Here is a 25,181-nt window from a genome sequence, read left to right as displayed (position 1 = left end):
ATGCGCACAGGACACGGGTGAGACATTCACCAGCTATATAGAAGACGTTCTCGATTTGTGCAGGCGCGTGAACGCTGCCATGACGGAACCGGAAAAGATCAAGCACGTTATGAAGGGAATCGACGATGACGCGTTCCAAATGCTTCTGGCCAAGGACCCGCGCTCTGTTGGCGACGTCATCAGCTTGTGCCAGAGCTATGATGAATTGCGTAAGCAGCGAGCTCTGACAAAGCGACATCCCACACCAAATGTGGCATCACTCTGCAGCCTTACCACCAGCCCAGAACAAGCCTCCCTGATAACGCAAATCAAGGATTTCGTCCACGAAGAAGTCGCACGACAGCTATCTCTGGTGTCCGTCACTCAGGAGTCTGCCAGCACTTTGCCGTCTCATATCCGTAACGTGATCCATGAAGAGGTCGCGGAAGCACTGCCGGCTGTTCACCAGCAGGATGTCGTGACTACACGAGTCACTTATGCTACGGTTGCTGCAATGGTCCCTCGCAGTGTGCCCGTGCGTCGCTTCCAGCAGCCTGTGCACCGCCCTCCCCCTCCCGTCCCCTGGACCACCACTGCCGTCGCTAAGCCGTGGCGTACGCCGGACAATCGCCCTATACGCCTCGTGCACCGCCTATAGAGGCGCCACTGAAAGGCACCTAGCGGACGCTTCCAACAGTACACGCGGGAGCAGTAGCAGACGACAACCCTTTGCAGCAAGGATGGCTGAAGTTCGCGGCTGCGATTTCTACTTTGTTCGGGTGCCAGGCTGCTTCTTCTGCGGTGACAGCTGTAGGCGAGATGCTGACCTCTGTGCGAGCGGGTATGAACACGATGTTACCGGCCGGTGTTTGGGACAACATGGTCCACATACGTGCAAGGTGTGTCCCGCAGACAAACGCCATGAACCCCATTTACATGACGTGGAGCTCATGTTCACTAGCCGATAAATTTTGTTGAGTGATGCGATCTCTCGATGGTTTCTTTTTTATTCTACCCTTGCCGCAATGCTGCTTCTGTACCTGAATAATAAGCACTCGTCGTTAGCGCAGACTTATATCAAACCAAATCCGCACGGTGCAATCTCTGCATATGCCGTTGTCATTTTTCTGCCGATGAATACATGTGACATCGCCGAATAAGTGCAGTCGAAGTCGCCTCAAGAAGAGTAATTGCCAATTTATTGATGGAAACGCGTACTCTAGCCAACGAAGTCACCAAACACACGGGTTAATAAAAGCGCATGTTAGTTCTGTACCGCCGATGCAATTCTGCTGCATACGCCGATGAACTACCGTTCCCGCTGCAGTTTGTGCAATTTTAAATTCCCCAAGGGAGGTGCTTGGAAACGTACAAAGCTAAAGACTTACTAACTTTTCAGTACTTCTTTATATTACTAGAGAGAGGTGCCACATGATATATTTAAAGGCAGAGCAGCGCCAGTCAAAGTAGATGAGCGCTGGCGGCAAGGCCCGGTTTAGTCGTCTGCAGCGTAAGTATAAAAGAATTCAGTTGAGTACAAAATTCACATGCAAGAGGGGACTACATTGTGAAACAAACAAATCACTCGGCGTGTTAAGCTTGCTCAGGCAACATCGAGGTGTGATGACTTCACAAACGGGACGCGAACTTTTCAGCGAGCAATGGAACAAAAATACCATATGCAGCAGCTATTAGCAATTCTCGCCCTGAACTACCTATTTTCTAAACACATTTCCAAAAACGCAAACAATATCTAAGATGCCCTCGGGCGAAAAGAATAAAGCTGTTAAAGAAGCACTTCCTTGGTACCATTCAGATAAGACACAGCGTGATTTATACCCTTTACAAACAAGGCAGGATGAAAACTTCGCAGCTTAAAAAAATCGACAAGAGTTACGCATGGAGCAGCTAGCAACAGTTAAACATATGCAAAGCCACGCACAAAATAGATGTAAAAACATGAAGTGCGCGACAGCTGATGCGAGGATTTACCGCGCCACATGAAACCAACAATTTCAGTTCTTGCAAACTTCAGTAGCTTTAACATACAACGCAACGCGCTCGTGCAGTCGTGCTGCCTAGCTAGCGCAACGCGGTAAGGAAGCAGAAAACAATATAAGCGGCAAACAGCATTCCGAACTTTAGCGAAATGCCTTTAAACCTCATGCTGCACTGCAGACGAACTTCGTTGCTCATGCGTCTAACTATGATCGAGTGGAAAAAAACACCGACGAGACAAAGGAAAGGATGAGAACAAGAAATTTCCCTTCGAAGCGACGATCCATTTTTGCTACCGTTGCTCCCGCTGATGAGGCTTTGCCAGGAATGATTAGAACCACATCGCCGGCACGTTTTCACCGGTATTTGAGCTCCCAACCCTGCAACAATTCTTCTTCGACATTCCCTGAAGCTTTGGCCACCCCACACGTGCGAATGGTGTTGCCTATTTTGCTCTGAAAACGTGAACAAGACAGAGAAGCACGATCAACGACACAACAAACTACGGCGCGCGCCAGGCTCCTCTCCCGCGTGTTCTGCGCAAGGCCGCCACCAGTGGTGCGTCCGTCGGCGTGCACGACGCGTATATGCTTCGCATGTAGGTATCCCGGTCATGTCGCAAGGTTCTGCCGCCGCCGATCGCAGGCGTTCGATGACGATCGCCGAGCGCCCTATGTGCCGCCTGATGCAAATGCGCCTTACGAACCCTTCATTCCATCACCAGCTCGCTCCCAGACTGATCGCCGTCCTCGCTTCGAACGCCTCCGGTCACCCTCCCCACGTCGTCGATCGCTTTCCCCTATGCGTCGACGAGCCGTCTCTAACGAAGAGGGAAACTAGACGACGCAGTTCCTGAGGCAAGAACTGCGCAAGTGTCGACATGCCGAAGTCCTTCTCCTTTACCTGCCAATGTCATTGATGTGTTTATCGAAGATGTCGCTACAGTCGCCTTAGTCGATACCGGTGCTGCTATTTCAGTTATGGATGCTAGGTTTTGCCGTTCGCTTCGTAAAGTGACGACGTCTCTGTCTGGATTGTCGCTCCGAACGGCGAGTGCTCAACCCATTCGCCCTACCGCTGCTTGTACTGCCCGTGTGATCATACAGGACGTTTTGTACACGATTGAATTCATAGTTCTTTCATCGTGCTCCCACGCCGTTATCGTAGGATGGGATTTTCTCTCACGCCACAATGCCATCATCAGTTGCGCTCGGGCTGAGATTGACCTTTTCCACCTTGGTGACCTGGCCTCGGTCGATGCTCATCCTGCCGCTAAAATTGTCGTGGAAGAAGACAGCTGTATCCCCCCGTGCTCTTCAGCATTCGTACCAGTCTTCTGTAGTACCATATCCGATGGGACGGTCTTCTTCATGCCCTCTCATCATTTTGTTACCCGAAAAGCGCTTCCTTTGCCCTTTGCAGCTCTTGACCTTGCCGCCGGTGTGAGCACGATGCCCATTTACAATCATCTTTCATCGCCGCTATCACTGCTCCGCCGTGAATGCCTTGGTTACGTCGAGTCGGTCGATTCAACACGAATTGTCCCCGTCCTCGACGAAGTGTCTTCTACTGCCGCCCATGAACTGAGTGCCCTCTCCGTACCAGTCTCAACATCGACTGGTGTGTTCAGCCCATTCATCGCCGAAGATCTGACGCATTCGCAGCGATCTCAACTTGTCGCAATCCTTCAGCACTTCCGCCTTTCTTTCGACGTTGCGCAAACCCCTCTTGGCCAAGTCAAGTATTACATCGACACTGGCACTCACTCACCCCTGCGACAAAGGGCATATCGCGTGTCCGCTACGGAACGTCGCGTCATTGCAGACCAGGTCGATGACATGCTGCGTCGAGGAGTCATTCAACCTTCCCAAAGCCCATGGGCCTCTCCCGTGGTTCTCGTCGCAAAGAAAGACGGTTCCATCCGCTTCTGTGTTGACTTTCGACGGTTGAACAAGATCACGCTGAAGGACGTCTACCCATTACCACGCATCGATGATGACAGGGAGCCGAGTTCTTTTCTTCGCTGGATTTGCGGTCAGGCTACTGGCAGGTTCCGAAAACTGCCTTTGTTACACCAGACGGCTTGTATGAATTCACCGTCATGCCTTTCGGACTTTGCAACGCACCTGCTACGTTCGAAAGAATGATGGATAATGTTCTGCGTGGCCTCAAATGGAAAATATGTCTTTGCTATCTTGACGACATTGTGGTGTTCGCCCCTGATTTCCCAACACACCTGCTCCGCCTCCAGCACGTACTCACTTGCTTGACCAACACCGGGTTGCAACTTAACTTGAAGGAGTGTCGATTTGCTGTCCGTCAGCTAACAATTTTAGGCCATGTCGTGTCAAAGGAGGGCATTCGCCCGGATCCCGAGAAGCTACGTGCTGTTACTACGTTCCCAAAACCTACTACTATGAAAGAGCTACGCAGTTTTATCGGCCTCTGCTCTTACTTCCGGCGATTCGTTCGAAACCTTGCGTCAATCATATCGCCTCTCACGCAGCTCCTTGGTGGCGCTAGAGATCTCTCATCATGGTCTCCAGAGTGTGACGACGCCACCCATTCTTCGCCATTTTGACCCACAAGCGCCAACCGAAATCCATACCGATGCAAGCGGTGTAGGCCTTGGCGCTGTGTTGGCACAGCGTCAACCTGGCCACCCAGAATACGTCGTCGCATACGCGAGTTGCACGTTAACCAAGGAGGAGACCAATTACAGCGTTACAGAAAAGGAGTGTTTGGTCATTGTGTGGGCGGTTGGCAAGTTTCGCCCATATTTAACGGCCGATCTTTTGACGTAATGACCGACCACCACGCACTATGTTGGCTGTCGACGCTCAAAGACCCATCGGGCCGCCTTGCCCGCTGGGCATTGCGTATCCAAGAATACGACATCCGCGTGGTGTACCGTTCCGGCGAAAGCACTCCGACGCTGACGCGCTATCCCGATCACCGCTTCCCCAGAAGGCCAGTCACGACTCCCCCTGCGAGTGCACATTATCCTCTCTGGACGTTGACACTATCGCTGCTGCACAGCGTAATGATCCTTGGACTCTGCTCGACCTTCTCTCGGATACGTCGAAAGTTCCAGCGTCACGCACGCTTCGGCGCCAAGTGCCTCATTTTGCGATTCGCGACCAGCTACTATATCGACGCAACTATGCCCCAGAGGGACGCACCTGGTTACTCGTCATTCCGAGAATCTTGCGATCAGAACTCTGCTCCTCGTTCCACGTCGACCCTCAGTGTGGCCATGCGGGAGTCTTCAAGACCTACGAAAGACTTCGACACCGCTATTACTGGCGGGGAATGTATAATTTCGTTCGAAAGTTCGTCCGCTCTTGTCATGAGTGCCAACGCCGGAAAGCGCCACCGCACAACTCCGCCGGTGAACTCCAGCCTTTACAATGCCCATCCCGACCCTTTGATCGCCTGGGCATAGATCTCTACGGGCCACTTCCGTTAACTCCTGCCGGAAACAGGTGGATAATCGTTGCGGTAGACCACTTAACCCGTTATTCGGAGACTGCTGCTCTACCAAATGCTACAGCGCAGGAGGTCGCCAATTTCCTACTTCGCCGTTTTCTCCTTCGTCATAGAGGTCCACGTGAACTTTTAAGCGATAGAGGCCGCGCCTTCTTATCTGAAGTCATCGAACAACTGCTTGCGTAATGCGCTATTGTTCATTGTAAATGCACTGCTTATCACTCACAGACTAACGGTACCACGGAGCGCTTTAATCGAACTCTTGGTGACATGCTCGCCATGTATGTCTCACCTGATCACTCTGATTGGGACCTAGCTCTTCCGTTTGTCACCTACGCCTACAACACCGCGACTCAGGCCACTACCGGATTCTCACCCTTTTACCTTCTTTACGGCCGTCATCCTTCGCACACCATCGACACCATTCTGCCCTACCGGCCGGACCCATCCGAATGCCTGCCGATCTCAGAAGCCGCCAGACAAGCAGAGGAATGTCGCCAGCTTGCCCGCCGATTCACCTCGGACGACCAGAACCGCCAAAAAGCCGTTCACGATGCCCAGAACTCGACTCCCACTTTTCTCCCGGGCGCTCTCGTCTGGTTGTTAGTGCCACACCGCACGCCTGGGCTCGCTTCAAGACTCCTTCCGAAGTACGACGGTCCATACCGCGTTCTTGAGAGAATATACTTTTTTTGATAAGCCGGTCACCATTTTTATGTATATGGCGTTAACGGTATGGTATTAATTGTCGGTGATTGAGGACACGTGCAATTTGGCCCAGGCTCATATGAATCTAATAGAGAGAAGAGCGCACATGTGTGCGGATTCCGTATTTACTCGATTTTAACGCGCACTATCTTGTTTTCCCAGCAAGCTTCACTGAAAAATAACACGCGTGTCAGAATCGAATGCGAAACCAAAACTAACACAATGACAAGCTATTATGATTGGCATTAAAGGTTATATTGTTTGTGCCAGTTTGTGGGGTTCTCCTCCCGTGCTCATGGGACAAAGGAACGACAACACAGTAGTGCAAACAATCACAAGGGCATTTATTGCACCTTTCATAGATCAATGCCTGCTAGCCGAGTTGCTATCCCCAAAACATGCCGATGGGCGCGCGACAAATCTAGAAGTCCGACTAACCGCGACCGGATAGCGAGCGAATAAGTTCGCCCCATGCTGGATCCCAACGCCTTGTCGTTCGCATGTACGGTCACGCGAACGGTGGCGCGTTCCAAGGCGGCCACGCGAGACGGTCTCGCAGAAGCATGGATCGGCGCACGCGCGGCACGGCACGTCCGTACTGCTTCCTGTCCCGACCCAAAGAGGAAGCGCCTTCCGCTCCCGCACCCAAGTAACCCTGCCGGTAGCAGCGCAACACTCGCGCCATCTCTCGCGCTGCGCTTCAACCACTCCGACCGCCACGGGTGCCAGGCCAGCGAGCCATGCGGGAAAACCAACATATCAGGGAACGCGTGAGGGTCGCGCATCCCCACATCCCCCCAACCTTAAATCACTACATATTCCGGCGAAACATGTCACTCGGTCTAACATCAATATGTGCTTCGGGAACAAGGTAGTACACGCAACAGTGGCCGCGCCGAAGAAATGTCCACACGCTGTCCATAGCATGCGAGCCGACATTGTCCCTGGGTACACCGCTGGCGTCCGCCGGTCACAGCAGCAGCTTTGCGGACTCGACGGCACGATTCCAGGCCAGGACTCCGGAAACGACGACGCAGTAGTCGGTACGAGCACGCGTCGCTCGCGCCGACGCGCCCTGCTGGCAAGAGCCGCCGTAGCTGTCGGTGACCGCCGGCTCTTTTGTCCGCCGCCGAGGGTTGTGAGCTGGATACAGGAGGCCGCCGAAGTCGCTGCGCCGAACTGGCCACAGCATCACCATCGCCCGGGGTGACTCGATCGTAGTCCGGGGCAGCAGCGCAGACGATGTGCAGGTGACAGCAAGCCAGGGGTGACTCCAATCACGCTGCGTACACTCAACACACTCGGCAAACACTAAAGTAGTGCAAGGGAGAGGAATTCTGCATGCGCATCGCCCACGTAGTACGATGTTCAACTCGGCTAGCAAAATATCGGGCAGCTACTCAGATGCTAAGTTCATGTGAACGAAGCTCGCTTCCTTGAGCCGAACTAGTAATTTCAATTCGTGCGAGGCTAAATAGATTGAGGGAAGCAAATTGCAACGCCTCAACGCCACGGTCTACCAGGTTGTGTCCCTCCACCTGCGACAGGCAGCTTCGTAAAGCTTTAGGCCTAAAGCATCGCTACCCTGACAACAACCGGCATCCAAAAACAACACCCAAAATGAGCGCAAAACAGGCAGCCGCGAGGAGACGTCAGCTCTGTGAGGTGGTCCTACCCCGCTCGGTGCACACAGCATCCGAGTTGACGGCGCCCACCGTCTCAGACGGTGTCGGAGCGCCCGGTGCCAGGCCGCAATACCAGTCAGCCCGTAGTGGCACCCGTTGCACGCGGCCACCCGGCTCCCAGAGCCGCGACTTCATCCGAGTCAAAGAGATAGAAGAAGCTATTTACATAAGAAATTCGGACCACCCACGAGGCTTCCGTACTCAGTCGTTTCAGGCTTGCCACTGCTCCGCGGGCGCTCAGCCTCGCTCTCCCAGGATGCAGACCACGTGGCTCTCGTACTGACGAATGTCATTAAAAAAACACTTGCGAAAAGGCTTAGCATGTTGATAAGTTCAAACACACTACAGCCACCGTCGCCTCGCTCAAGAAAGCACGCCACCAACGCTAGCGATCAAAATCCACGCTAGCCCTACGCTTCGGTTCAAACAAAGGTCTCGAACGAAGCAAAACTGTTAAATCTATCGTCCGATACCCCAAGAGTCCCACGTTGGGCAGCCAGGTGTGGGGTTCTCCTCCCGTGCTCTTGGGACAAAGGAACGACAACACAGTAGTGCAAACAATCACAAGGGCATTTATTGCACCTTTCATAGATCAATGCCTGCTAGCCGAGTTGCTATCCCCAAAACATGCCGATGGGCGCGCGACAAATCTAGAAGTCCGACTAACCGCGACCGGATAGCGAGCGAATAAGTTCGCCCCATGCTGGATCCCAACGCCTGGTCGTTCGCATGTACGGTCACGCGAACGGTGGCGCGTTCCAAGGCGGCCACGCGAGACGGTCTCGCAGAAGCATGGATCGGCGCACGCGCGGCACGGCACGTCCGTACTGCTTCCTGTCCCGACCCAAAGAGGAAGCGCCTTCCGCTCCCGCACCCAAGTAACCCCGCCGGTAGCAGCGCAACACTCGCGCCATCTCTCGCGCTGCGCTTCAACCACTCCGACCGCCACGGGTGCCAGGCCAGCGAGCCATGCGGGAAAACCAACATATCAGGGAAAGCGTGAGGGTCGCGCATCCCCACATCCCCCCAACCTTAAATCACTACATATTCCGGCGAAACATGTCACTCGGTCTAACATCAATATGTGCTTCGGGAACAAGGTAGTACCCGCAACAGTGGCCGCGCCGAAGAAATGTCCACACGCTGTCCATAGCATGCGAGCCGACATTGTCCCTGGGTACACCGCTGGCGTCCGCCGGTCACAGCAGCAGCTTTGCGGACTCGACGGCACGATTCCAGGCCAGGACTCCGGAAACGACGACGCAGTAGTCGGTACGAGCACGCGTCGCTCGCGCCGACGCGCCCTGCTGGCAAGAGCCGCCGTAGCTGTCGGTGACCGCCGGCTCTTTTGTCCGCCGCCGAGGGTTGTGAGCTGGATACAGGAGGCCGCCGAAGTCGCTGCGCCGAACTGGCCACAGCATCACCATCGCCCGGGGTGACTCGATCGTAGTCCGGGGCAGCAGCGCAGACGATGTGCAGGGGACAGCAAGCCAGGGGTGACTCCAATCACGCTGCGTACACTCAACACACTCGGCAAACACTAAAGTAGTGCAAGGGAGAGGAATTCTGCATGCGCATCGCCCACGTAGTACGATGTTCAACTCGGCTAGCAAAATATCGGGCAGCTACTCAGATGCTAAGTTCATGTGAACGAAGCTCGCTTCCTTGAGCCGAACGAGTAATTTCAATTCGTGCGAGGCTAAATAGATTGAGGGAAGCAAATTGCAACGCCTCAACGCCACGGTCTACCAGGTTGTGTCCCTCCACCTGCGACAGGCAGCTTCGTAAAGCTTTAGGCCTAAAGCATCGCTACCCTGACAACAACCGGCATCCAAAAACAACACCCAAAATGAGCGCAAAACAGGCAGCCGCGAGGAGACGTCAGCTCTGTGAGGTGGTCCTACCCCGCTCGGTGCACACAGCATCCGAGTTGACGGCGCCCACCGTCTCAGACGGTGTCGGAGCGCCCGGTGCCAGGCCGCAATACCAGTCAGCCCGTAGTGGCACCCGTTGCACGCGGCCACCCGGCTCCCAGAGCCGCGACTTCATCCGAGTCAAAGAGATAGAAGAAGCTATTTACATAAGAAATTCGGACCACCCACGAGGCTTCCGTACTCAGTCGTTTCAGGCTTGCCACTGCTCCGCGGGCGCTCAGCCTCGCTCTCCCAGGATGCAGACCACGTGGGTCTCGTACTGACGAATGTCATTAAAAAAAAACACTTGCGAAAAGGCTTAGCATGTTGATAAGTTCAAACACACTACAGCCACCGTCGCCTCGCTCAAGAAAGCACGCCACCAACGCTAGCGATCAAAATCCACGCTAGCCCTACGCTTCGGTTCAAACAAAGGTCTCGAACGAAGCAAAACTGTTAAATCTATCGTCCGATACCCCAAGAGTCCCACGTTGGGCAGCCAGGTGTGGGGTTCTCCTCCCGTGCTCTTGGGACAAAGGAACGACAACACAGTAGTGCAAACAATCACAAGGGCATTTATTGCACCTTTCATAGATCAATGCCTGCTAGCCGAGTTGCTATCCCCAAAACATGCCGATGGGCGCGCGACAAATCTAGATGTCCGACTCACCGCGACCGGATAGCGAGCGAATAAGTTCGCCCCATGCTGGATCCCAACGCCTGGTCGTTCGCATGTACGGTCACGCGAACGGTGGCGCGTTCCAAGGCGGCCACGCGAGACGGTCTCGCAGAAGCATGGATCGGCACACGCGCGGCACGGCACGTCCGTACTGCTTCCTGTCCCGACCCAAGGAGGAAGCGCCTTCCGCTCCCGCACCCAAGTAACCCCGCCGGTAGCAGCGCAACACTCGCGCCATCTCTCGCGCTGCGCTTCAACCACTACGACCGCCGCGGGCGCCAGGCCACGCGATCCGTGCGGGAAAACCAACATATCAGGGGACGCGTGAGGATCGCGCATCCCCACAAGTTCTGTAAGTTCATTAGGTAGGTATGATCTGCAAGGCTCTTAAGAAATGCGGCATCCCAAATGCTATGAGCGGCACCGATGATGAGATGCTGTGGGCTTGTGCAGTGACTGATGGTCGTGGCTCAGATGTAGTATATATATATATATATATATATATATATATATATATATATATATATATATATATATAAATGAATGAATATTTGATGTTTAATGGCGCAAGGGCCAGATGTGGCCAAAGAGCGCCATGCGAATGATTAATAATATATATATATATATATATATATATATATATATATATATATATATATATATATGTGACGTGTATATGAGTCTATGTTTGATTAGAACGGCCCCGCCTCCAAGCACGCGAAGGCGCCCCATAGCGTACCTTCTTCCAATGGTCGAGTCTGATGAATGTGTCTAGAGGTGTGGACACATTCAGCCCGAACGTCGCCTGGTAGACCGCCAGACCCGGCGAACAGACGCCGCAGCTGCTGGCAGGCTGGCCCGTCGTTGTCGAAGAAAGTACACCGTCGTTAAGTTGACGCTGTGCGGTCAGGTGATCCCTTGTGTCAATGGGTGTCATGTTCCAGTGGGTCAGCGTTATTCCAGACAGAGTCACGTTCGAACCAAGTCCCTTAAAGAGAAAAAGACAGTGGCGATTTCGCGGCAAATGCCAGAGAAACGCGTTAGCATTAAGTAGCACTTCTTTGAAGTCCTTTCTGCCGCGTGACTGGCCGCTAAAGGCACTTTGCGAGTATTCGCGGACTTCATTCCCGATCGGAAAAGCACTTTTATGTAGCGCGTATTGCATGAGCAAAAAAAGAAAAAAATGTTGTATCGGCAGTTTTTCATGTTGCTCTACAATTTTCTAATTTACACTTCTAATCTAATTATAATACTTGAGAAATGTGATAATTAATGAAGAATAATTACGTAATTAGGCGGAATGTAAAAAATAAGCGACGGCAAACATTACCTTGGTTTTGTCCAGCTATACGTGGCATTGCACATATAGTACATACACCAGCGTCGTCCAGTGTGAAACCACCGCGTTTTTTGACACCGGATGGCACTGCGGACGTTGGCGTAAAAGTAAAAACGCTAAAACATACTCGGATCGACGTCACATTTCTCAGGGAGGTTCCTGTATACAAAGTGGCTTTGAGAAGGAAATTTGGGTCATTCCGGTTTGGGTGGGAATCGAACCAGGACCTCCGGGGTGCGAGACGAGCACGCTTCCATGCAGTAACGGCTGCTCCACGGTTCTGGCTCTGGTGTGCCTAGTGCATGCCTTATTGCGCACGTCACGTCGCAGCTATCTCGCCCCCAGGGGCCAAGGAAAACATTGACAGTAGAGAAGCCTGGGAGGCCTTGCTCCAGAGCGAGGCTGAAGACGACCAGCGTCGAGCAATCCGCCTGGCCGTTGAGGCCGTGAAGACTCACCGTCCTCAACGCGCGGGGACTGCTTCGTCCTCCCCCCCTACCTACGTGTAGATTAAGAGGCGGGCACCCCAGCTCGGTGGAATAATAAAGTTTTTTCAATCAATCAATCAATCTCGCTGACTAGTTCGTGCGTCATTGGGCGGCACACGTGACGGTACGGAGTAGGGGGCGCCACGTCACGAGTGTAAAAATTGAGCGCGTTGATCACGTTCCGTTGTTTACAAACGGCATAATGCTTTCGCTTTCCCACGCGTAAGCAGTCTTAAGTGTCTGCAGAGCCTTAAGTCTAGTAATTGCTGTCGCGCCAGGTGTGCTTGGCCCTTAATACTTTTGGTTACCTGGGTCTTGACGCTAGAGGTCGAACTAAGAGGTTGAAACCACCTTGATCATTCGCGAGCCTCGATTGTTCGTTGGCAATTGCTCACGTTCGCGCTAAGCGGAGTTCTCCTTTGGCGGCAACGCGTTCGCTCGTACTGGGACATCTTGAGACTGAATATGCACGTCATCTTAAAATTTTTTTTCATGGCTTTGTGGTCAAGGCCAGAGGATCTAGTGCAGCTGCTTTTCACATTCCCTCTTTGAAGTATGATTGGTCTGTTCGCTTCACTGCAGTCGTGTCCTCCACAACGGCCGTAAGCGTTGCCATTGAGGCAGCTCTAAAGAAGCTACGGTTTTGTACGCCTCAACCTGTTGTCATTCTTACAGATTCAAAATCTGCCTTTCAAAAGTTAGAGCACGGTTTCCCTACTGTTAATTATGTCTTAGCTCCCTACGCTCGGTGCACAATCTCCATATCAAAGGCTTCTCCATGCGTTTCCAATGGGTGCCCTCGCACATAGAAGCGATGAAGCTACCCGTGTCACCAAATTCAAACAAACTTCGACAAGCAAAAAAGCACAACGTGTGAGGGGGGCGTAGTTCAACACTTGAACTTTACGAGCGCGCCTTGAGGTACATTGCATTGCGAGTGATAGCGGCGTCAACGCCGCCTGTAACGATGGGCGCTAAAAAGAAATGTATTTATTAATAATAATAATATTAAATAAACTTCTATTTTCTTAACTCGTCACGAATATACAAAATTGACCAGGAATTTTATTTTTGTTGAATGAATCTCACTGTGTCTTGCTTGAATTAAAAAAAAGAACACTTTTTTCTTTCCCAGTGTTTGTTCCCTCCAAACATAGTCGCGCTTCAATCGCTGCTCCCATAACCACCCTTGCTGATGTCGGTGACAATTTGTACTGAACCGCTTATCGGCCGAAGCGACATTGTGTAACCTTGACTGAAATTGGACGTACTGGCCCAGTATTGCGCGCCCATTTGCATGCACTGTGTCTACATGGACAGTTCCGGATGTCAGGGCCATGATAAGTACGCAACGTTGAATGAAGCGTTTAATACACTGACGCCATCAGCACCGCTTTGCACGTGCCGACCGTTCTCCCGTAAGTGCAGCAATTTTGGTATAGCGTACTAGAACAAGGCTCAGGGGTACGAGCGGCTGGGGTGGCGCATGCTTTGCAGCGAGGCGCGCGACGACGAAGCGTACCGTGGCGGCTCTGTGATCGAAGTGGATTGGGCCCCATCAAGGTCGCGCCATTGGAAACTGCTGGCGATGATTCTCGGAAGGGTCATTCGTACTACTTCGCGCACTGGTATATGCGTTCAGGCCGCCCAAACAGTGTTTATAATTGGATATGGCATGTATTTGTGCCTTATGAATAGCTGCCTTTCTTTTCTTTTATTATTATTATTCTTTAATGCCACTCGGTGATTGCGCATGCATTGCGGTCGCAGTGTCGGCTTTCATTCTACGATCTTATGGTGCGGCTCCCTATGGAGAACAAATATTTTTCTTGTTCTTCAGGCAGCTTGTATATCTCGTGTTGTATTTTCGCGCATATATTTTTCCATCACTATAGGTCTTGCGAAACGCAGACGGAAAAACACATGTAAACATCCTGCTCGGCGCTTCAAACAAATAAAACCTATCTGCCCCATCCGGCGCCCTGCACTCCGATTTACGGGCAGTATTCTTACAGAAAAAGAAAGAAGAAAACTGCAGTGCAACATCCCATTCATGTTTCCGTGAGCCTCGCGTAACACAATGCGGAGTATTTTATATGAGTTACCTTACTGCGGGCGGACCTCGGCCGCGGAAAACAGTTTTAGGTAGCCATTATATATGCTAATTTTTGGCTCATAGGCCATGTGCAATTTTTCGTCCAGTCCCATGCTATAAAAATATATACATAAAAGCGCGGCCCGGTAGCCTAATTAGTGGCTATATAGTGGATATGGCGTTGCGCTGCTAAACTCGAGCTCACTGGTTCAAACCAGGTCGCGGAATTCGATAGAAACGATATGGAAAAGCACTCGTGTACGCCTGCTAATGTGCACGTTAAAGAGCCCCAGGAAATGAAAACTGAACAGGGTGCCTCATGATTATATTGCCAGACGTAAAACTCCAGAATTTGTTTAATAAAAAAAAGAACAAAGAAAAGGTACCTACGTCCTTCGGCTTTTTTTCAGTGGTGCGAACAAAAATTATTCTCGAGTCTGATTTCCGAGAAAAAACATGTTACGCTTATCCTATATTTCATACCTAAATGTAATGACGTTTCCACGTGTACGTCCACTCGCCGAAGCAGAGAGAGAGCGAGAAATAAACTTTTTTGCTAGACCAGGCTTCTTGAGCCCAAAGGTGGGTGGCCCCCTCAGTCCAGGTAGCCATGGCTCGCTGCCGCCGCCCGAGCCCTGTTCCCCAACCGTATAGCTGGTTGTCAGGGTATTGCGTCACCAGCAGAGCCATATTATAAACGGCTGCTTTCAGTTATCCGGTGCACTATCATACATAAGGACAATAACGAAGCAATTAAAGGAACGGTATGCCTCACATACACGTAGAGATATTTCTAAGCCTGCTGTGTTCGTTGAAGAAGATAAATGTGGTACCACATTGGGCACCCAGTTTTAATGGGCCGCAGACATGGTGGGACTGTCAAAAAGATGTTTTCCTTGCCGGAATCAAGTTAGCAGATTTACAGGCTGCCCCAAAATCAGACGTTTATATTGAATGACAGCTAGGAACTTGTTGAGCAGAACCGATTAGCGCGCGTTCGTTAATTCTATCAAGAACTGGTGCGCCTCTGCGCAACAGCCACGGCTCTCCAGCAGCACAGTCATTCAGTCCTCACTTGCATAGGCCCTTTAGCTTCGAAACTTCAAAAATGTTGTTATGCGTTACATTCGAACTGAAACGGCGATTCGAACATTTTTAATAGTTAATTCTGAAGTCGAATGCGATCTGAATACCAAATACCATTCGATCAGACTATGTGTTTCTACTTCATTTCTCCTGCGGTACAGGAGATCGCCAGACAAGCCTCGGAAATTACATTGGTAATGATGACCCGGTCTTCCCGATTCAGTACATATGCAATATATTTTCTCTACACTGTTGTTCATATTAACGTCCAATAATTACCTTGATTCCTTTTCTCGGAAAGTCGACTGGTTCATGTGCACGGGGCTGGTGCAGCTTTTAAAAGGTGCACGTGATTTCCAAGACACGCTTATTCCTGTCGGGAGCTTTCACTTCTTCAATCAGCGCATTTAGTATATTTGATAATTCTTCTCTTGCATGTATGTCATGGATATACATGTATATGTCTGTGTACCCTTAGATTTACCTAGAAGTGCATTGATCATCTGCATCTCTTCGCGCCACTAAGTTAATAAACCCAATTTATTTCCCTATAATATTGTTTTATTTCATCATTGTCCCTGATCAACATCCCACCAACAAGAAGTGCGCGTAAAGATGACACGATATCAATAAAATTTTCTTACGTAGCTTCATGTTGCACATAAGCGGCGTTCGTGGCAAAATTACGTGTTACTTACTTTAGGAAACAATGTTAAAATTAGCTGTTCACCTGGCCAAAACTACATTTGGCACCGACCGAAAGGAGTCGTGGGCGCACCAAAAAACCATGAAAATATTTTACTGCACATACTTTCTGCGAGAGAAAGTGGGCGTCCGCGAGCGTTCGCGCATCGAACAGGCGCTCGCTAGCAGACGACGCACTTGATAACGACAGCAAAATTGAAGACGTCATGTTGTATAACGCATGCCTCAAATATGCATATACGTAGCAAAAAGGTGTGAATATAAATTTACAGTTGAAATAAAGCACCGTTATAAGAGCGTACGCGCGCAATCGGTCTCAGCGCCCGCAGCGAAATTACGTCGAATATGCCGTGAAGCGCATCTCCGCCCCAATCCAGTTCGCTTGCAGCGCTCTCGCACAATTTTAACCGCACGCAGCGCCTCAGCGGGAGAGCGCCGTCTGGCCCACTCGCCCATTGTCTAGTACACTCTAATTTTGGTTCACCATTCACCGCAATTTAAGGAAATTTATGCAGCTCATACATGACCAGCTGTGCCTTATTTGGGCTCAAGAGCGAGAAAACTGTCATAAAGAGCCGCGTCACCCGCCTAAAGCCGTGTATAGTCCACAACCGCTTGTTGTGTCTCAACACGGCCAAACGCTTTAATTAGACGTTTGCCTCGAGGCAACCCCACCCATCCTTCAGCGCCTACCAAGAAATCAACGCAGCGTTGACACCCACTGCTGACGGGTCCACAAAAGGCACCTCCCGACGACTACTTGACAGCATGAACTAATGATGACAAGGGTCAACGTCAAATGCTACCGAAGAATGGCGTCGACCTCGGATTACCAAGGTGCTATCCTGCCACATATTCCATACCATTCGTCTTCGGAGGTGGGGATGCCACGGAGCGTTGCGACAGCACGGGCGTGGTATCGCAACCGATTTGACGATTGTGATTGGCTGCGATACAGTCATCAGATTCCCTAGTCGAGTCGCTAAGGGATGACGACGCTATTAAAAGCGGAGACTTTTCGTGCAGTGGGACCAACGTGTACTGGTGTGAACTCGCACTTATAACATGCTCCTGCATGGAGCATGTTAAACGCAAATGCAGCCGTGTAACTAGTAGAGAGCTTTGTTTAGGGGACGCATGCGGCTTGCGTACACAAGAACAATGGGCGACGGTACTGCGCATGCGCAGACCGCTACGTCTACTTGCGTCCTTGGGTTGTTGACGAGACGTTTATTTGAGGGATCGCCAGCTGTTTCTGCGCTGCAGGCGCGAGTAAGAGCGGAAGCGAGAGAGAAGATCTGGGGGCCTTCGCTCCTTGAATATATCATTATCATCAGCCTGGTTACGCCCACTGCACGGCAAAGGCCTCTCCCATACTTCTCCATCTACCCCGGTCATGCACTAATTGTGGCCATATCGTCCCTGCAAACTTCTTAATCTCATCCGCCCACCTAACTTTCTGCCGCCCCCTGCTACGCTTCCCTTCCCTTGGAATCCAGTCCGTAACCCTTAATGACCATCGGGTATCTTCCCTCCTCATTACATGTCCTGCCCATGCCCATTTCTTTTTCTTGATTTCAACTAAGATGTTATTAACTCGCGTTTGTTCCCTCACCCAATCTGCTCTTTTCTTATCCCTTAACGTTATACCCATCATTCTTCTTTCCATAGCTCGTTGCGTCGTCCTCGATTTAAGTAGAACCCTTTTCGTAAGCCTCCAGGTTTCTGCCCCGTACGTGAGTACTGGTAAGACACAGCTGTTATACACTTTTCTCTTGAGGGATAATGGCAACCTGCTGTTCATGATCTGAGAATGCCTGCCAAACGCACCCCATCCCATTCTTATTCTTCTGATTATTTCAGTTTCATGATCCGGATCTGAGGTCACTATCTGTCCTAAGTATATGTATTCCCTTACCACTTCCAGTGCCTCGCTACCTATCGTAAACTGCTGTTCTCTTCCGAGACTGTTAAACATTACTTTAGTTTTCTGCAGATTCATTTTTAGACCCACCTCTGATTTGCCTCTCCAGGTCAGTGAGCGTGCATTGCAGTTGGTCCCCTGAGTTACTAAGCAAGGCAATATCACCAGCGAACCGCAAGTTACTAAGGTATTCTCGCTTAACTCTTATCCCCAATTCTTCTCACTCCAGGTCTCTGAATACCTCCTGTAAACACGCTGTGAATAGCATTGAAGAGATCGTATCTCCCTGCCTGAAAGCCTTTCTTTATTGGGATTTTGTTGTTTTCTTTATGGAGGACTACGGTGGCTGCGGAGCCGCTATAGATATATTTCCGCATATTTACATACGGCTCGTCTACACCCTGATTCCGTAATGTCTCCATGACTGCTGAGGTTTTGATTGAATCAAACGCTTTCTCGTAATCAATGAAAGTTATATATAAGGTTTCGTTATATTCCGCACATTTATCTATCACCTGATTGATGGTGTGAATATGGTCTATTGTTGAGTAGCCTTTCCGGAATCCTGCCTGGTCCTTTGGTTGACGGAAGTCTAAGGTGTTCTGATTCTTTCTTTCTTTCTTTCTTTCTTTCTTTCTTTCTTTCTTTCTTTCTTTCTTTCTTTCTTGCTTTCTTTATTGTTTCCTCAGACACAGTCTAAGAGGGGGCCGAGCCTAAAGGCGACAGAGCGCCTGACAAGGGCCCCGGCCCCCTTGCACAATATACACAGACAAAATACATCAACAAAGTTCAGTCAGACAGGCATCATAGGTTCAGACAGTGGGCAATATTAAAAAGGGAGACTAGTCACTGCTCAAATATGAAGTCAGCAAATAATTGGTACAAAATATTTACATGCGCAACATAATGTCTGCAACGTAAATACAGAACACAGTAATTCAGTTATCAGTCAGCACGTTCAACGTCAGCACGTTGCAATTACCTTAGTAAATACTTTGTAGGCAACAGACAGCAAGCTGATCGGTCTATAATTGTTCAAGTCTCTGGCGTCCCCTTTCTTATGGATTAGGATTATGTTAGCGTTCTTCCAAGATTCCTGTACGCTCGAAGTCATGAGGCATTGCGTATACAGGGTGGCCAGTTTTTCTACAACAATCTGCCCACCATCCTTCAACAAATCTGCTGTTACCTGATCCTCACCAGCTGCCTTCCCCCTTTGCATAGCTCCCAAGGCTTTCTTTACTTCTTCCGGTGGTACTCGTGGGATTTCAAATTCCTCTAGACTATTCTTTCTTCCATTATCGTCGTGGGTGCCACTGGCACTTTATAAATCTCTATAGAACTCCTCAGCCACTTCAACGATCTCATCCATATTAGTAATGATATTGCCGGCTTTGTCTCTTAACGCATACATCTGATTCTTGCCAATTCCTAGTTTCTTCTTCACTGCTTTTAGGCTTCCTCCGTTCCTGAGAGCATATTCAATTCTATCCATATTATACTTCCTTATGTCAGCTGTCTTACGCTTGTTGATTAACTTCGAAAGTTCTGCCAGTTCTATTCTAGCTGTAGGGTTAGAGGCTTTCATACATTCGCGTTTCTTGATCGGATCTTTCGTTTCCTGCGACAGCTTACTGGCATCCTGTCTAACGGAGTTACCACCGACTTCTATTGCACATTCCTTAATGATGCCTATCAGATTGTCGTTCATATCTTCAACACCAAGGTCCTCTTCCTGAGTTAAGGCCGAATACGTGTTCTGTAGCTTGATCCGGAATTCCTCTATTTTCCCTCTTACCGCTAACTCATTGATCGGCTTCTTATGTACCAGTTTCTTTATTCCCCTCCTCAGATCTAGAATAATTCGAGTTCTTACCATCCTATGGTCGCTGCAGCGCACCTTGCCGAGCACGTCCACATCTTGTATGATGCCAGGGTTAGCGCAGAGTATAAGGTCTATTCGATTTCTATTCTCGCCATTCGGGCTGCTCCACGTCCACTTTCGGCTATCCCGCTTGCGGTAGAAGGTATCCATTCTCCGCATATTATTCCGTTCTGCAAGCTCTACTAATACCTCTCCCCTGCTATTCCTAGAACCTATGCCATGTTCCCCCACTGACTTCTCTCCAGCCTGCTTCTTGCCTACCCTAGCATTGAAGTCGCCCATCAGTATAGTGTATTTTGTTTTGACTTTTCCCATCGCCGATTCCATGTCTTCATAGAAGCTTTCGACTTTCTCGTCATCATGACTGGATGTAGGGGCGTATACCTGTACGACCTTCAATTTGTACATCTTATTAAGTTTCACAACAAGACCTGCCACCCTCTCGTTAATGCTATAGAATTCCTGTATGTTGACAGCTATATCCTTATTAATCAGGAATCCGACTCCTAGTTCTCGTCTCTCCGCTAAGCCCCGGTAGCACAGGACGTGCTCGCTTTTCAGCCCTGTATATGCTTCTTTCGTCCTCCTAACTTCACTGAGCCCTATTATATCCTATTTACTGCCCTCTAATTCCTCCAATAGCACTGCTAGACTCGCCTCACTAGATAACGTTCTAGCGTTAAACGTTGCCAGGTTCATATTCCAATGGCGGCCTGTCCGGAGCCAGGGATTCTTAGCACCCTCTGCAGCGTCGCAGGTCTGACCGCCGCCGTGGTCAGTTGCTTCGCAGCTGCTGGGGACTGAGGGCCGGGGTTTGATTGGTGTGTTCATATAGGAGGCTGTGGCCAAGTACTGCTCTAGGGTGGCCAACCCCGCTCTTGTAAGGGAGTGCGTTACCGGTTCTTGTCACCGGGATCAGGCCACACTTCAGGCCTGTTTATGCATTTATATCAACACGCGGATTTTTTCTTTTAATCCGGTGGAAAATCGCGCGGCACCGGCCTTCGAACCACGGTCCTCTTGCACGCGAGGCGGATGTTCTACCTCCACGCCACCGCCGCACCTCCTTGAATATATGACTCTGCCTAGATACCTAGGCACTACGGAGGAGGTCTTTACGCGTGTTGTAGGCGTTTGTCCCTAAGCGTGCCGGCATTGCGGTGTAGGGTCGAGTTTGTGTACGCTCGGACGCTGGCTGCCGGTGCACTAAAATAGGTGAAACAGCGGGCACTGACGCCTGGTTTGGCTACCGCTGTGTCGGACAGCCTGTCTTGAACCCGCGGCGCTCGTGCTAAGTCAGTCGTGGCGGATCATATTTGTCTCGCGCCTTACGGCGATGTACTTTGTAAGTAACATCACAGATATATGTTTCTGTGGGAGCAGTAGCGACCGTAGTAGAGCAGGGGCCGCATATATTGAAAATCTAGAAGTCAGAGCGCCTTAGCAACCGCGTTTACACGCATGTGGCTGAAAAGCTGCCGGTGACGATGACTAACTGAGCACCAGCGCCGCAGGCGCGAGAAAGTCTGTCCGACGTACCTTCCTAGTGCTGCAGAAGTCCCGGGGCGCGGTAGCGCTGAACTTAGCGTCGCAAGTAGGCGGCTGGACGTAATTATATATACTTATTCAATCGTGTTTTTTTTTTACTGATTGTAACAACGTGGCATTATTTCGCATTATTGGCGCCGACTCCAGGACACCAAAGCGGCGACGGGGACACGAAAGCCACAACCCGGACTGGTCCGTGGGTTGGCGCTCGCCGAGGCCTGCGCGTGCCAGGCGTAGATAAGATCGGCTGTCCGCTGTCGCGGACAGCAAATTACCCACGTGGCTCTCACGGTGTACGAGAACTTACGATAAGCGAGACCAGCCGAGACAAGCCGCCCGTCCCGCCACACAGACGGAGAACATGGCTGCGCCGGCGAGGAGGTGTGCACGTGTGCATTTCACGGCCGACGTGTTAAAGAAGCTGGTCGCAGAGCACACAGGCACGCTGTCGTCGCAACGGCGGCATCTCAAAATTTGCAGGAGGCTCTAAATAAACAGAACACAGACCACAACGGATTAGGCTGCGCAAACGCCTAACTACAGTTTACGAAACGTATGTTTGGGTTGCTTCGGATCACCGTCCTTGTCTGATTGTGCGTTGAAAGTTTTTAGTTACCTAACCAACACGCCCAAACAGCCACATTAGTGAAGGATAGTTCATGATTGCCGAGGCCGACTTACCTTGGAGTCGTTGAGGTCTATGAAGCCGACCCTCCCTTGGCTTTCCACCAGTATTGTAAGCCTCTGGCCTTTCGTAACCGGGATCACGATGCTGTACACGTTGTCCATGCGTGAAATGATGCCATGGTAAACCTGCAAGCGCGCCGACGGAAACGTATATAACCTTATGGTGAGTGACTGCGTTTTGGCATTGGCGAACAGTGTGCCATATTAATCGCATTTGGCTCTTCATCGAAGTGATGGGAAGTGCAGGGAATGGACGTTAGCGATAGTATGGACAAATGTAAAAGTATGTGCGGTAACAAAGAATGTTGCATACAGTTAACAATAATAAATAAAGAAGGTACGTTGTGAGATGAAAGAAAGGTTAATCAGAATAGAGTGTTTTAGGTGAGCGTCTTTACGGTCCGCTCCGCTCCGAGTTGCCCCGCTAAGTCACAGCGGCGCGGCGGGCGATTTTCGCGCTTTAGTTATACGTTTAGCGTAGCTGAGTGGACCTTTCGTAGTTGCAGCATCCTCTGGCCAAATTCAGGGTAATGAAAGAAAATAATATCCCCCATTGATCCCTTTTATGAAGCAAAACGAATATATATATATCTTATTTGTCCATGAAATATCTAGACGTGCACTTGTAATGCTTTACCGGTCTATTTTATCCAGTGGAAAATAAAGCGCCGTCTCGGTGAACGCCACGTGATAGCCAGCGATCTTGCTTTCTGCATCCCATCCAATCCTTTCTGATGCCAACGCTAGCCAAAGCGCTGCACAGCACGCTCCGCTCAAGCAGCTTGTAAGCGGACCGTGTTCGTCGCTCCGCTAGCCCGCTTCCGGTTAAGCGGAGGGTGCATGCGCATTCGCGCTTCCGCTCCGCTCAGCTGCTGAGCGGAGCATAAGAACGCCACACTGACACACTCTGATAACTGTCTGCTTGGCTACTTGGCACTGGCAGGAAGTGGAGAGAGCAGAAAAGATAAGAAGAGCAGAATGATTGTAAAGCGGGCGAGTTGGAACCTATAAATTCTTGGGCAGCGAACAGAAACGAAACACGAGAAAAATAGAGTACAAGGGCTGGTCTAGGAACTGAAAGCTTTTATTGGAAGAGAAAGATGATATAGATAGCGATTATAAAAGTCACGTAGGTGACCGCGCCGCTACTTCCCCTGAGGCTTTGCGCCATCTCGTGGTGCTGCAAAGAACCCAGGGGCGCGCGTGCTCCGCTGTGATTGGTTGGCCTATTCGTAGAGGGAACAATCAGGCCGCAACCCCCACGGTCACGAAACCCGGTGAGGTTCGCAAAGAAAAGCTTTGCTTTTAAAAAATGGTAGCGTGAGCATTATCGCGACAGCAGTCTGTGCAGCCAGAGCAGACGACGGGCCGGTGATGGATGGACGTTATGAGCATCCCCTTTGGAACGGGGCGGTGGGCTGCATCACCAAGCTCTTGCTATTATACTGCCTAATGTCCTACCTAGGTTAAAACACTGTGAACTGCCACAACGAAATTTTCTGATCCCCTATTGCGAACTGTGCTTTTGTACGTCTCCGTTTTTTGTCGTTTCCCTACTTTTCTTTCACCATTCCTCCAATCGCCTCTTTGCGGACATGTTTACTTTTCCACTGCTCTCGCTGAACCCAACGGCTTCAAGGAGGTCAGTGGTGCCTAAATCGACCACTGGGCAGACGTCTCCACCGTCTAATAAAGCATGCTCCATCGTTTCCCTAGTTTTACCGCAGCAAGCACATGCTTCTTCTTCCTCCTTATATCTCGCTTTATAGGTGCGTCTTCTAAGGCATCCAGATCTCGCTTCGAAAAGTAATGAGCTTCCCTTTGAGTTATCATAATTTGTTTCTTTCCCGATTTCGATCTTGCCTCTTTTTTCAGCCTCTTTGACTTTCCGCTTGACGTTCTTTGTTGCTGTGTTGCCAACCCTACAGGCCGCATACTTTCTGGTAAGCTTCCTAGTTCTTTTCCTCCACTGTGAATCAATGTTTTTCCTGTACAGATACCTGAACACTCTCCCAGCCCATTTAATTTCGTCCATATTCCTCAGTCGTTTTTCATACTCATTTTTACTGCGAGCTTCACTCACTGCAGAACTAGTCCAGCCCATATCACCCTGCACAGCTTCATTTGTAGTCTTCTGTGAGCACCCAATGCGAGGCGTCCCACTGACCTTTGGTTCCCATCGAGTCCTGATTGTATCCCTGATTTAAAGCAAACAACCGCATTTCCAAAAGTAAGTCCTCGAACCATCACACCTTTCCACATACCTCGGAGCACCTTGTACCTATTGTATCCCCATAGCGCTCTGTCCTTCATTATGGCTGCATTTCTCTTTTCATTTACTGTTATTGTTTTTTCCTGCGTTTGCATATATCTATTGCCTTCGTTTATCCATATACCAAGGTATTTATATTCTGTTACCCGAGGTATTTCCTGGCCCTGTATTGCTACTGTCTGTTCAGTTTTCGTTGAATGCCATAACACCTGATTTTCTAACGCTAAATTTCAAGCCTAAATTGTTGCCTTCCTGTCCACATATATTATCCAGACGTTGCAAATCACTTTGCTGGTTAGCTAGCAAGACAATGTCGTCCGCATAAAATAAACGTGAAAGCTGCTGCTCTACTACTGTACCCGCCTGTTTGTATGAGAGATGAAACCAGATATTACTTCCTTCTAGCGCCCTCTCCATCCTCACCATGTACATGATAAACAGCAGTGGAGATAAAGGGCACTCCTACCTCAGTCCCTTGTTGATATCAACTTTCTCCTCGCTCCTCATCCCTTCCCATTCAACGCAAACGGTATTTGCTAGGTAAATCTCTATAAAAAGCTGTAGACAATCGTCACCTAAACCTTCCCCCTCCAGAATATTCCACAATGGACCACCGCCGGAGGGTATACCTATGTACAGCGTCGCTGTAAAAGCAGACGCCTCATAGTCCCATACCGTATGAACATACATAAAAACCCGCA

General features: G+C 50.1%; 1 protein-coding gene across 1 annotated transcript in view; it reads right to left on the bottom strand.

Annotated features, from left to right (window-relative positions):
* The window catches only part of LOC126535963 (beta-galactosidase-like), a 68,070-nt gene that overhangs the window by 3,953 nt on the left and 38,936 nt on the right, over positions 1–25,181 (bottom strand). Inside the window, exons 13-14 of the mRNA XM_055073392.2 lie at positions 22,203–22,334; positions 11,191–11,439 (exon numbers count right to left, since the gene is read on the bottom strand). Coding sequence (XP_054929367.2) covers positions 11,191–11,439; positions 22,203–22,334 — 381 coding nt within the window. The remainder of the gene's footprint in view (positions 1–11,190; positions 11,440–22,202; positions 22,335–25,181) is intronic.

This window comes from Dermacentor andersoni, chromosome 4 (assembly GCF_023375885.2).
Source record: "Dermacentor andersoni chromosome 4, qqDerAnde1_hic_scaffold, whole genome shotgun sequence".
In the NCBI taxonomy this organism is placed as follows: Eukaryota; Metazoa; Arthropoda; class Arachnida; order Ixodida; family Ixodidae; genus Dermacentor; species Dermacentor andersoni.
This window is presented reverse-complemented; position numbering and strand designations above follow the sequence as displayed.